Source organism: Photinus pyralis, unplaced genomic scaffold, assembly GCF_008802855.1.
Source record: "Photinus pyralis isolate 1611_PpyrPB1 unplaced genomic scaffold, Ppyr1.3 Ppyr1.4_LG9, whole genome shotgun sequence".
In the NCBI taxonomy this organism is placed as follows: domain Eukaryota; kingdom Metazoa; phylum Arthropoda; class Insecta; order Coleoptera; family Lampyridae; genus Photinus; species Photinus pyralis.
Genome location: NW_022170878.1, coordinates 9,291,391 through 9,305,198, shown reverse-complemented (window position 1 = coordinate 9,305,198; position 13,808 = coordinate 9,291,391). Strand labels below are relative to the sequence as shown.

At 38.8% G+C, this 13,808-nt stretch overlaps 1 protein-coding gene across 1 annotated transcript in view; it reads left to right on the top strand.

Moving 5' to 3' along the window:
- The first annotated feature begins 1,261 nt into the window (after positions 1 to 1,261).
- The window catches only part of LOC116180788 (zinc finger protein 208-like), a 35,233-nt gene continuing 22,686 nt past the window's right edge, over positions 1,262 to 13,808 (top strand). Inside the window, exons 1-4 of the mRNA XM_031500916.1 lie at positions 1,262 to 1,496; positions 1,741 to 2,067; positions 3,776 to 3,922; positions 3,971 to 4,098. Coding sequence (XP_031356776.1) covers positions 1,362 to 1,496; positions 1,741 to 2,067; positions 3,776 to 3,922; positions 3,971 to 4,098 — 737 coding nt within the window. The 5' untranslated portion in view covers positions 1,262 to 1,361. The remainder of the gene's footprint in view (positions 1,497 to 1,740; positions 2,068 to 3,775; positions 3,923 to 3,970; positions 4,099 to 13,808) is intronic.

Sequence of the window (13,808 nt, the reverse complement as noted above, 5' to 3'; positions counted from 1 at the left end):
AAATTGATTTTATAAAAATCAAAGGTCATAAAATAGGCACAGTCGCAAAATCAATTTTAAAAGAATCAAAGGTCCTACAAATACACACAGACCAAAAATTGATTTTATAAGAATCAAAGGTCATAAAATAGGCACAGGCGCAAAATCGATTTTATAAGAATCAAAGGTCATAAAATAGGCACAGGCGCAAAATCGATTTTATAAGAATCAAAGGTCCTACAAATACACACAGACGAAAAACTGATTTTATAAGAATCAAAGGTCATAAAATAGGCACAGGCGCAAAATCGAGAATCGTCCCGTCTCCTCTTCCGACAGCGTTCCCTCCAAGTCTTCATAGACAAAAGCCATTCTGAAGCCTGTAGCTACTTCGCCAAAGGTTCTTGTATCCTTTGCGGTCCCAGTTTTTGCCCTTTTCGAGCTACTTCCCTTGGGAGTACTACTGTCAGACCGGTGTTGCTTTCGCCTTGGCGTTTTCTGGTTGCTCCACTTCAGCATATGGCAGGTCAGGTTGCGTAAATCCCCCTGATGGTTTCTGCCTCTTTTTAGCTCCCGGAGCCGAAGAGTTTTTTAGGCTCTCCAGTACCAGGTGCTCCGGGAGTAGTTGATTGTTTTTGTATTTCCTGGTCCATATAAGTCCCACCCACAAGTAAGGGGGACAGAAACGTCCAGACGCGCGATGCCCCCTGGACGCGACGCTCATTCGCTTAGCCCATTCCTCTATCCGCCACCTGGAGACGCGCTTCTAAAGTTGAAAAAACCGCTGCAAGTTCAACAGAGAAAAACACATTCCGATCAATTCTGGCCTGTAACCAGACAGTCAACGCCAAAGAGGTATAGTTTGAGAATTTAAGCCGAAGAAAAGTATTGGCTTTAAGATTGACCCCAACAAAAATTGTGGCAAGCTCTCCGCGAAAAGGTACTTTCTAATAGATTTCGGACCGAAAATAGGCGGAATTTTTAAGTTTGGGGCGCCAAAAAAAGATTCATAGATAGCAAATTTGTCAGTCTACTGGCTACTGTTAAATTGAATTTCGCGCTTAAAACCAGGATACGCAAAGGATTTGATTAATGATTATACACACTATAATCGATGGAAAAGGGTATTTTTCTTCTTTTCCTATAGAAATCGAGCGTAATTTTGTAATATCTGGCAACGTGGGCGGAAACGTTGTACATTGTAAATTTGAAAAAGGGCGCCCATACGATTTTCAAACGTGCCACTAGAGGGCGCCGATTACGTATCGCCCGTGACGTATTTCCGGCATCTTCACCAAATCACCACAGTCGTTCAGTTTGTAGCGTTCCTTTGCTGTATTTTGTGTATTCAATGTCGTATTTTCCAAGAATTCGCATAAAAAATGGCTAGTGTTAAAGAAATAATGCGATTATGTAGACTGTGTTTAGTGAAGGATGAGGTGAATACACCCATTTTCGATGAGCAAGGTGATATTAGGCAAATATTCTTGAAAATCTCGGCCTGTCTACCGGTCAAGGTGAGTAGCGTCCGTCCGCCATGTTGGCTGTTGTTGTATTTTAATTGATAACGCGCCCATTTCGTCATTTTTGTCGGTGAGTACGGCACTTTTGCTTTGAGGGGGTTTGTGGGGGCCAAGTCGCTTCGAGGCATTTGTCAAAAAATTCCCCATTCGCGTTAGCCCGTCATTTACAATGCGTCCATCGCAAAAATCAATATACAGTGTGTCCCCTTCGTTGACCTTCGCCATTTTCTGTGCGCAGGTTTCCCGAGAGGACAATTTACCAAAAAACATATGCGACGGCTGCTCGAGCAAGCTGGAGTTGCTCTACCAGTTCTGGAACACCTCCGCGAACTCCGAGAAGAAGCTAATCCAATGGCTCGGCGCGGAGAGGTCCGAACGAAACGCACAACATTCCATGATCGATCCCGTCGTACTGAAGCAGGAGGTCGTCGAGGTGCCCGACGAACGCACCAGCCCCGATCATCTCGACGACCTGAACGTCTCCAACGACACCGACTATCTGCAGCAGCAGTTGCCCTACGAGAATGTCGAGTTCCAGTTCCAGCAGGACGACTACGACGACACGGTGCGTTCTTACCTGATATAGTTATGTCCAAATATATTTGTACAGGGTGTCCCAGATTGTATGGGGATTTTTTTACCACAAAAAAAGTTTGATATGAATGATTTCGTAATGAAATTCAAGAATGGCATTTCATTTATTACATGGGAGCCATATTGAATTTTTATATGGCTATTGGCAACATTAATTTTTGTTTACATTTTGATGAAGTTAATTAAATAATTAGTTTATTGTTTAAACACAATATTGTTTAGTTAAAAAGTACATTTCGATCGTCCGGAACAAAGTGGGGGGGGGGGGGATTACTTACCAATAGAACAATGGCAAAAAATGTTTGTTACAATGAATTTTGTGCTTTTTTGAACCATATGAATGTAGACCAGCATCAGGGTGTGCTGTGACCGACATTCTTGATGGGTAGGGACGCAATGACAGGTGTCACGGGTGGGGAGGTACTCTGTCTTCCCATTATACGAAGATGATACTAGAACGGAAAGGAACATTCCCCATACTTCCCAGGATTTGCGTTTTATGAAAAACTATTAGGAGGGGTCTTTGGGCTTGTGGGATATGACCCCAGCAGTTTTATACTTGTAGGGAAATGCATGTTAGGTCTTTTGCTACAACCATCGATAAAGGGACCTTTGTGTGCTGGGGGGGGGGGATGGAATACCTCGCAGACCACCCGGTTCTATATTATTCTCCAAAATGTGTGTTGCCTTTAGCACACTGGAAAGATCCCTTAGGACTGAATGGTTTAAGGGGGAAGGGAAAATTGGAGGGGCTGGGGGGGGTATCATATTTCACCAGCATACATAGGTCTTATGATAATTATAGGGAAATGGCCGTGAAGTCTTTTGCTACAACCATTGTATGCTGGGGGGGGGGGATTTCATGCCCTCCAGACCCCTGGTTCTATATCTTCCCCAAAGTCAAGTGTGTAGTGCTTTTAGCACTTCAACCATACTTTTTGGAAAGATTTCTAGGACTGAATGTTTTGAGGGGGACAGAAAAACGGGGGGGTTATAGAGTCCTCCCCAGTATACAAAGGTCTTATGATACTTAAAGCAAAATGCACATTAAGACTTTTCCTCCAATTATCGTAGGATCTTTGTATGCTGGGGGGGGGGGGGGGCTCTTAATGACTTGGCCTGGATTTCCCTAAGGTCTTAAGACTTTTGCATACTGGGGGGGGGATTCCAAGCCCCCCACCCACCCCGCGATTCCATATTCTTCCCCAAAGTGTGTAGTGCCTTTAGCACTTCAACTATAATTTGTGCAAAGATTCATAGAACTTAATGTTTTGGGGGGATGGTAAAACCTGGGGAGGGGGTATCAATACCCCCCCCCCCCGCATCTACAAAGATCTTATGATACTTATAGAGAATGCACATTAAGTCTTTCCTCAACCATCGATAAGATCTCTGTATGATTGGGGGGGGGGGGGGGGTCAGGACCCCCCCCCCCGTCTTTCCCAAAAAGTTTTGTACTTTTAACGTAGATCCTGTGGGAAATGGAGTACTTGGTAGGAAAAGTGGATTATTTAATCAAATCTCCATCTTCTCACTTGATCTGGGACTACCCGTATAAATCATGGACCAGGGGTACCAAAAAAATGTTAACCCTGCGCTGTTTTAAATAAATAACACGCATTGTTTTTTTACATTCCCTGTGCATTAACTACACCTAGACTAATCCGTCGCATTTGCAGGGCACGGACGCCGTAGTCGAGTCGCCACCGGTGTCGCGTAAAAGACGGGCAGCGGCGATACGCGCCATGGCCAAAATAGGATCCGAGGATGAGGCAAATTCCGAGGATGAGGGAAACCCCGACCTGCTGGAGCCCAAACTTGCTAAGGTTGGTCGCGGCAAAATCGTCCGGCTCGTTTATAATTTCTTTTCGTAGATCGAAGAGGAAAGCGAGGAGAGCGGCGGTGAGGATCCGGAACCAACGGCGTTTGTTGGTCTACCTTCGGCGAACGATAACGATCAGCCCGGCCCGTCGGGTGTTGGCAAATCGTCGGTTGATTCACCGTGAGTACTTTTTTTTACAATTTCTTTTTTATTTTACTCACTGAATGTGTGTCGAATATGCAGATTGTTCACGCTTCTTAGTTCTTGCTTATTTTGTGATTGTGGGATTTGTAGATATGTGAAGGTAAGTCGAATTGATTTGTTTACAAAGCGTTCACAGTCTGAAAAAGTTTGCGTGGGAATTCACACATTCAGTAAATGTCGTGAACAAAGGGGGACTGTTGCCACTGTGTTGCACAGCAATCGGTCTGCTGTATCTCTGCCTTTGGTCACCTTGTATATTTTGTATTGTTTTGCATTTGTTCTTTACAAATTGTGTTACTTAGTTTTGTGATTAATTTCAAGTGTGTGTCTTGCTTCATTTGTGGAGAGGAGTAGTTACTCCCCTCCACTCAAAATATTTGACAACTGACAGTTGTCGAGTTGTCTCAATTTTTCTCCACTCAACACATAAACAGCTTGACATTTGTGAAGCTGTTTCACATTTCCTTTTACCCATCGTTTCTGCATTTGCCAATTGTCAAATGTTGGATAAATTTTTGTTCCATTTGACATCTGCAAGTTTGTGAGATGTCCGGAACTTTTTTTTTATTTGCGCCAATTTCGTTTCACTTTGTATCTGGCAATTGCTTAGATACTATCGAAACAGTATAGCACAATGTGAACATTTATTTTTTGTGACGTACATGTTTTATTACAAACGACCAATTGCATTAATTTATTTTCGATGGCCATCGATTATCTTAGGGGATAATTTGCAATAAAAAAATTACTCAGTTACCGTTATTTTGAATCGCGACAGTAAGTGAACATTTTACAATTCAATTTTTTAATTGAATCTGCACAGAGAAGAAAACAGCTTGTTCTCTTCTAATGGAAAAACTTGTTCTCAAATGCTGCTTGGTATTTGGAAACACTAAAACAAACTTTAAAAAGAATCGGAGCAGAGAAGAAAAATTGACATCCGTCTGTGTGGCTCAGTGGTAGAACGTTTTGGGCTGCATAGTCGGGAGGTCGAGTGTTCGAACCTGGGTTGAGGTGAATTTTTCATCTGTGACAGAGATGGAAATTTCCTTAGATCAGTTTCGAGCATTCTGCCGGCTACTCCGAATTAGGTTTTCCTAATTCTTAAGGTAAATACCGGAGTAGTATAGAACAACTTAAGACCTTCTGCAGGGGCACCTCTAAAAAACCTCTGTTTTTTTTTTTGTGGAAATATATATTATTATTATTATTATTATGATCGGTGTTTCTTGTGAGAACTCAGGTCTAGCCTGGTTAACTAATCGCACGGATTAAAATCAAGTAACGATTAGTGTCTGTGTCTGGTGAAGTTATGTAGGGTCCTTTAAAAAAAAACAAAACAAAAAAACACGTACATTAGACATCTAGGGATAGTATGTATTATTATTATTATAGGCGGGTCACTCTGTAATTGGGCGAAAGTCTATTAAGGGCACAGCACAAGCGAGGGACAATAAATAAATGCTGGTACCACTTATAGTGGAAAAAATGTTGCCCTCTTAGTTATGCACATACCGTTTGGTATTTGTATATGATATCGAATGACCTTTGAATTCCTCTATGGTTAGTATTCCCAACTGAGAGCTACATTTGAATTTTGTCTGTACAATAAAGTCTGTCAATAAAGAATGCATTTCTTCACCAATGAGCAATTGTGTTGTTGTGAAATGTTTGTGTATAGGTAGTACCGTTCCATCCAGTGAGATCCACCACCACTCAACCAGGAGAAGGCGAAGAGTTAAATTGCGCTTTAAAATTTGTTGTTAAATCACCTCGCTGGAATGCGCGTCATTACGGCTGAAGAGTCGCGTCGTCCCTGGAGACGCGAGCTGTAATGTCGCAAATTTAAAACGGAATGTAATAATAAAGCTTTAATAAACGAATGTATTTAGCGTCTTGTTTTCTTCAGATTAAAAAGGTTGATTTGAGTTTATTTTTCTTGCAGTCAACCGTTTTACCTGAAAACCATTTTAACTAGTTTGTCACGTCTCCGCGTCACAAACTGGTCAATCCCCACGCAGAAATTCCAAAATTGTTGCTAAGAATTTTCAAAATTTTTTCACTTATAATTGCACAAGAGGTTTGTATTTTACCGAGTAAATTTGGGTTGTTTAGGTAATGAAAATCTGTTACCTAGTAATTAGACGAGAAAAACTGTCAACTAATAAAAATGCGACACCGCGGGTGGAGCATTTTTAGGTTGACAGTTTTTCGAGTCCAATTGCTAAAAGGAAACAGATATGGGAAAGGATAATGCGATTATTGGTTCGAAAATGAATAAGTGAAAAAACCACTAGTGCATTTGTCGCTGGAAAAGTTGCAGGTAACTTTTGCCGCTGTCAAAGTGACAATTGCACTGCGGCTTATGCGATTTTTTATACATGAGTTGAATTGTCACGTTATAATTGCACAAGAGGTTTGTATTTTACCGAGTAAATTTGGGTTGTTTAGGTAATGAAAATCTGTTGCCTAGCAATTAAACGAGAAAAACTGTCAACTAATAAAAATGCGACACCGCAGGTGGAGCATTTTTAGGTTGACAGTTTTTCGAGTTCAATTGCTAAAAGGCAACAGATTTGAATTGCAACAACACAAATTTACTCGGTTTAAATACAACCCTCGAGTGTAATTCGGCAGGACAATTTAACGAACAAGAAATTCACCAAACTAATCAATTATTGACAGACGTCAAACTAGTCATATGGGAAAGGATAATGCGATAACTGGTTCGAAAATGAATAGTGAAAAAACCACTAGTGCATTGGTCGCTGGGAAAGATGCAGGTAACTTTTGCCGCTGTCAAAGTGACAATTGCACTGCGGCTTATGCGATTTTTTATACATGAGTTGAATTGTCATTACAAATTCAGTCATTCTCATTGATAATAAGTTACCTACTTTAAAACAGCACCAAATGTCATAAGGACATAGTTGCAAAATACAAATATAGAGTCCAATAACACTTCAGATGCTTAATTAAAAACAAATTTCCCGAAAAATAAATCATTGGCTTTTTAACATAGCAGCCGATTATGGTTTTGGGAAAATACTACCCCGCCCCTCATGGATATATACAGAGGGTCGTAATTAAATCTGCATTACTAACTCTTATTAAAACTCCAAATTTAATTACTTAATATGAAGCAAAGTGCTCAAATCAGAATTGACTATTGCAATAGGGCCAGTCTCAGTTGAAAACTGTTCAGAGTGGTTTAAATTCGTGGCTTGCCATTGAGATCTCCATAACGGTGAGAGATAATACAGGATGTTTTTTTGGGAGCTTTAGTTAAACGTTTCTGGGAAAGTAAAATACGTAAGTTTTTGAAAATGTGTACTTAGGAGTTACTCTGAAGACCGAATCTATGTAAAATATTTTCAAAATGTCCGCACTTCCGGAAACACCGGAAGTAGATAGTAATTCCGTTATTTTAAATGGCAACCCCTATTTTTTACTGCATTTTTGGATTTTACGTGAAATTTCAGTTCTTTTGATATCCATATGTCGATATCTGCCATTTATGGTTTTTAAGTTATTTTGACTTTAAGAAAAAAAATGGCGGATGCAGATGGTACCTTGATAATTGATTACTTGAAAAAGGTTAGAGTCATGGCAATCCATTTGTATCAGTGCATAGAGAATGAATAGGGCTTTCTTTTAGTGTACTTAAAAAAAGTTAAGTTGCGTACAACCGCACCTATGGAGATCCAAATTTAAGAAACTTCAAAGTCTATAAACTCGGTTTTTTTAAATGGAATGGCCATGTTCTTAATATTGCATGAGATAGAGAATCGAAATTGGCATATTTTGATATTACATGTTCCTATAGCTATCTTTAACAGTTTCTGATTTATTCCCATTTCATTGAATTGATCTCGGAATTCATGCCATTTTTTTTCACATTTTCTTTTTAGTAGACGGAAAATTTTTGAAAAATCTAAACAGAGTCGTTCAACTGAATTTCTTAAACAACGTATAAGTCTGGAAATTAAGAGAGGTAATGCAATATCTGTTCTAGCAACAATTCCATACCAAAAATGTTTCAACAAAGTTTTTTATATTTTGCATTGAATTTATTTTGTTAATTTTGCATTTGCAATTAATTCATTTTCTTTGTATCACTTGTGCTTCAACGGTTTGTAGTGCATTTGGGGGTTACAACATTTCCAAAATTTATACAATTTCGTTCCAGTGTTCGAATGAATGTACGGCATGCACGTGCCGCGATTCTGCCCATTTCTCCATAAATAACAATTAAATTCCAAAATAGGTGAAACCACTGCGAGTCATTTTTGGATTTTTGAAAAACTTATGTTGAGGTATAACAGTGGGTGATGGATTAGTGTCACTAGATTTGTTTAAAATTCAATTGTTATAGAATCATGGCCGACTACTAAAAAGAAAATCCGAAAAAAATAGTGTCAATTCAATAAAATGGGAATAAGTCAGAAACTGTTAAAGATAGCTATAGGAACATGTATTGTCAATTTAAAAAAAATTAGTTTTTAGTCATCGACATATTGGTATCAAAAGAAGTGAAATTACACGTAGAATCCAAAAATGCAATAAAAAATAGGGGTTGCCATTTACAATAACGAAGTTACTATCTACTTCCGGTGTTTCCGGAAGTGCGGCCATTTTGAAAATATTTTACATCGATTCGGCCTTCAAAAAAGTAACTCCTAAGTACAAATTTTCAAAAACCTACTTATTTTACTTTCCCAGAAACTTTTAACTAAAGCTCCCAAAAAAACACCCTGTAGTGTAGGTTAAATGGGGATAAAGTTGCCCCTTTTTGGGACTAAAAAACCACTTGACATTTTGGAAAATAGCCGAGATATTACGAAAAACTGAAAATGTCAAATTTCGTTCTCGTTTTCCCTAGCTTTAAAAGGTCGGAAATGGACGGTTCCCGTTAGCACCTTCTATGGACACTTTTTCGGAGAATCTGAATCTATCAGCATTTCCATAACATAGTAGAAGTAGAAGCTACTGTGTACTATCTTGTTTCTTATGGACGCCATTTTGGATTTTTACTGAATAAAATGGAGGACAAAAAAAGAAAAATAATGATTTATAATTGATTTACTTTTACAAAAATTGCTGAGTCAACATGCCAATGATGGTGATGCATTTATATGAATTTTTTTTGTCCCCTCATTTTGTAAAAATCCAATATGGCGTCCATAAGAAATAAGATGGTAGTACTGTAGCTTCTACATCTAGCGTGTTACGGAAATGCTGACAGCAGATTTAGATTCTCTGAAAGAAAGGGCCCATAGAAGGTGCTAACGGGATCCGTGTATTTGCGAGCGTTTTCAGTTTTTTGTCACAAAAAGGGGCAATCACTCTGTACAATTTGCTTATTGGCAAAAAAGTTGTATACTCCACATCAAAGTTTCGGCAATTCAACTCCTGAAAAGCTCATTTAGGAGAAGCTGATTTGAGCAATATTCGTCATCAGATATCACTTCAGAATAATCCGTAACCCTCCCCCGAGAATTCTGTTATACCCACAAAAGCACTCTGAACAGACTTTACTAATCTGGAAACTAGCAGTAATGTTTTTAATTATACAGACTTTTTCATAAAGGCATGGCACACAAAAATCACATATCTTCGAGGAGTATTTCACTTGGCAGTACCGTCCCTGCCTTGCCAGTACTGCCGGGTACTGCTAAGTCCTGCTGATGTACTACCAGGTCCTGTTTGCATATTGCCATGACCCACGAAGCGAAGGATAATCTCCGTAAAATGTTATCATTGTGAACACCCTGTATTACTTTACTCTGATTAATTCAAAAACAAGGTCGTTACGATCCATAAAAGAGTGGCTTGCTTATGGAGAATTATCCCGAAAAAAAATAATATGGCAACATAAAATATACAGGGTGTTCTATTTAAAAAAATTATTTACACCGTAAAACTAGAACACCATGTACATTCAAAAATAATTTTTATGGATGCGCAACCACCAGACATTTGCACAAATGGATTTTTTACAAGGTATGAGCCAAGACTGACGCACCGTTGCAAGACCCCGTATATGTTATATGTATTACCAGGTGATTAATTTATCTTGAGACGATTTAATAACTTGTGGGATTATATTTGTTGAAATAAACTGTCATCCAAAAGTTGTACAATTCTAAGGGGGCTAATCGGTAGTCACCTTGAGGATGCCCTTGATCCCGACCTTCAAGGTTGTTCCAACTTCAAAATTTTGAACGAAAAGTTCGCGTAACTAATTTCTTCTGAAACATTTCGTCACAAAGCGATTGGGGTAGTCCTCGCAAGAGCATTGGCCCACCCTTCGCGTTAAATTTTCTTCCAAAATCCACTTCGAATACCTCTGGAATATTAAAGAATATTGGTCCTGGAGAGTCGGTCCCTGAAAACTTCCTCAAAGTCACTCGCCCCTAAAAACTGACTCGATTCGTTCAACTCCACAAATTGGAAGATTTGTTCCCAGAAGACCCGGAATATTTTCGCTGTAAGCTTGTTCACATTTGAAAGATTGTTCCTGTTCAGGTTGATCGCCAAAACAATGCTGCCAAATACATCCTCTGAATTGTTCCAGGGAAGCTTGCCCTCCGAAAAATATGTCCTTGAAACTGACCATTCCTCCTAAGAAAACTGATTCTCGACTGTGGAATATTCTTTCCCACCCACTGGGCTGTATTTATCTTCGAGAATCCATCTCAAGTAAACTTGGAAACATAAAGCTCCACCTATGAAAATAATATTCGCCCTGGAAACTGTGCTCCTAGATATCTTAATATTTTCAAACAAATTTTTGTATTACCCTCTGCGTATACGCTCTCAATCCAGGTGTAACCTACGTCTGGAAAATTCACCTTAAAAAATTGGAATATTTATTACTCGCGGAATATTCCTCAAGAAAACTGTTCATGAAAGCTTTGTAAATATTTGCTTCGAAGGAGGCATGTACCATATGCTTTTCATCTCCTTTGGCTCACGAATCTCCTAAGGAATGTTACGGCCACAAAATTCATTTTAGGTATATTCGCCTCTCATGAGTCATAAAAACGCCCCGGAATATTTTTCCCATGAAATCTCTTCTTATAACATTGGTTCACGAATATTCTCCCCGAAAATTTGTCTAAGGAATATATTTACATAGTATATTCACCTCTTAAAAACCAATTTTCCGAGACTTGTTTACTTGAAAAGAAAAATGTTCTTTTCGGAATACTAAGACATTTCGTCTGTGAAAACTCGACCTCAACCCTAAACAAAGGCCCGAGAATTTGCCGAAGAATGTTCCTCTGCCCTAGAAAGCCCGCACCAAACATTCGCCTGGAGTTATCTCGCGGAATATTCGCTCTCACCTGTAAGGATAAAAAGATCGGAATATTCCCCCTTCTGCGGCTCTGAAAGATTTGTCTCTTCCTTCTCCTGGATATTCCTCAAGACTGTTACTTTGTGCAAATTTATTCACAAAGTGTATCCAAGGAAACATTCTGGACGATATTCCACTTAAAAATCTTCTTAGAAGCTCATCTCGCCTGTTCGGGATTTCTTTTCAGATATATTCGTTTCTGAAAGTCTATTCCCCGAGCTTGTTCTAGGGCACGTGCGTACGGAATATCCCCTCCTCTCTCCCGTAATTAGCTTGTTGCCCTTTCTTCCCAGATCGTATTCGTAAAATTTGCTTACGGAAATCCGCCCCTACGTTGTAGGTCCCGGAATATTCGTCCTAAAAAATTGTGGGTATTCCGGCTCCGATATATTCCCCCCTAAAGATGTTGCCCCCGCAATATTCCTTCTTGAATTTCAGAAATGGAGTTTTCCGAACTAAATTTGTGCGAGTTTTTCGAATTTTCCACATTTGTACGGAAAAATGGGTTAATCGGAGAAGGCACTCAAATAAAATTGTTGGTCATTCTTTTATGAGTTCTAAAAGATGAAAAAATCCCCTCCTCGAACGCTCAATTTTTACCTACTTGTACGTTACACCCTGTATAAAGGTAAGTCGATTTCAGGACGCTTGCAATTTGTTAAGTTCTAGGTATGTTTAGTCGTTGAGCATAAAAGAAGTGAACATTTGGACCATGCATGTAATCTTGTACATTTTTAATTGGGACATCCTGTATATTTTTGGAGAAGTATTTGGTATGTTACACAATGTGTGTTTTATTAAAAAAAGTTACGAAACGTCTAAGTGGATCAAAGTAGACGCTAAGTAAAAACGATCAATGTGTACATTTATTATAACCGATGACATTTTTGAATGCAACACCCTGTATATATTTACATTTTCTTGCTATTTGTTTATAAAAAATTAATTTGAACGAAATGGCACCTAGTGGGCGAAGTTTTTTAAGAAAACGGCTACTTTGACCCAATATATACAGGGTGTGTCACAAGTCTACAAGAATAGGGTGGCCAAAATGATCTTTTGATTAACCCTACTTTTACACAAGCCATATCACCTTGTAGATATACCTGGTGGCTACTACCTTATTTTGGAAAGGTACACTGTAATACTGGAGTGTTTCAAATTGTACTCTACGCTGAGCAGCCAACCAACTTGGGAAGAATCTGAGGAAGTAGTTGGATGCGGCTCATCTAAGGCTCTTGACCCATCTGCAGTGTATCGTGAGGATACCATTCATTTTTTTAGGGTGGATATGTACAGGGTGTACCACATAAGTATGTAAAAAATTTAGATGGTGGACGAGGAGCACAACAAATGTTTTTTTCCAAATAAACAGGATCCAAAATGTCTCGTTTTGGAAGTTCATTCCCCAATTTTTTTTGGTTTCTTTAACTTTTTAACGTGTAAGAATTGAGTTTCATTTGCAATTGATTTCTTAGATTTCTAGGAAATTTGATATCTTAGCGTTTTTGAATATGAAAATAACTAAACCTAAGCTGTTTTTGAAAATTTAAAAAAAATTCTTATTGAAGTTTTTGGCGTTACAAATTTGTAAAAGGCCTGTAGGGTCTCGTATTTTTAAAATCCGAATGCGGACAATGTGCTAAGAACTTTTTTTCCAAATTTCAAAAACTTAATTTTGAAATCTTTTGGAAACGCTCAATTGTTATAGAAATTTTTTATGTGGTTCCTAAGGAACAGGAGTGCATTTGTAGACTCTTCCCCCACTCTTTTTTTTTAATCCGACTTTTACTAAACGTTGGACAACGTGCTTCAAGTAGTAGATAAATGTCAAGCGATAATCGTTTCAAAAATAAAAATCGAGTGGTGTAATCACCGGAACTAACCGACCCGCCCACATCTTCCTTAAATGATAATACAGTTCTCTGATGAAAGTATTTTTGTCAAAAATACAGGGCGTTCCGTTTTAGGTAACGAAGATAGGCACACGATCCTGTTAGTTGAAGTGTCGAAAATAAATAAATAAAATTGTGCACCAGGGACACGATATTCCTCTGTCATTGTTTATTTCGTCAGATTGTTACTTTGTACTTCAAGAGCAATAAAGTTCTATCTATCTACTGTATATCATTGTAGAGGGCGTTTCAAAAAGAATCATCCGATTTTGTAGGCTTTCTGTTGTTTAGACGCCATTTTGACAATAACTGAGTTGGGCGTTGACAGAAGCGCGCTACTGCTACCTAGCGGAAACCATGCGAAACTCGAGAGTTTCCTCTTACTAACAGTACATTGTTCTATCAAATCGGACTTATAGATGAATAGCAAA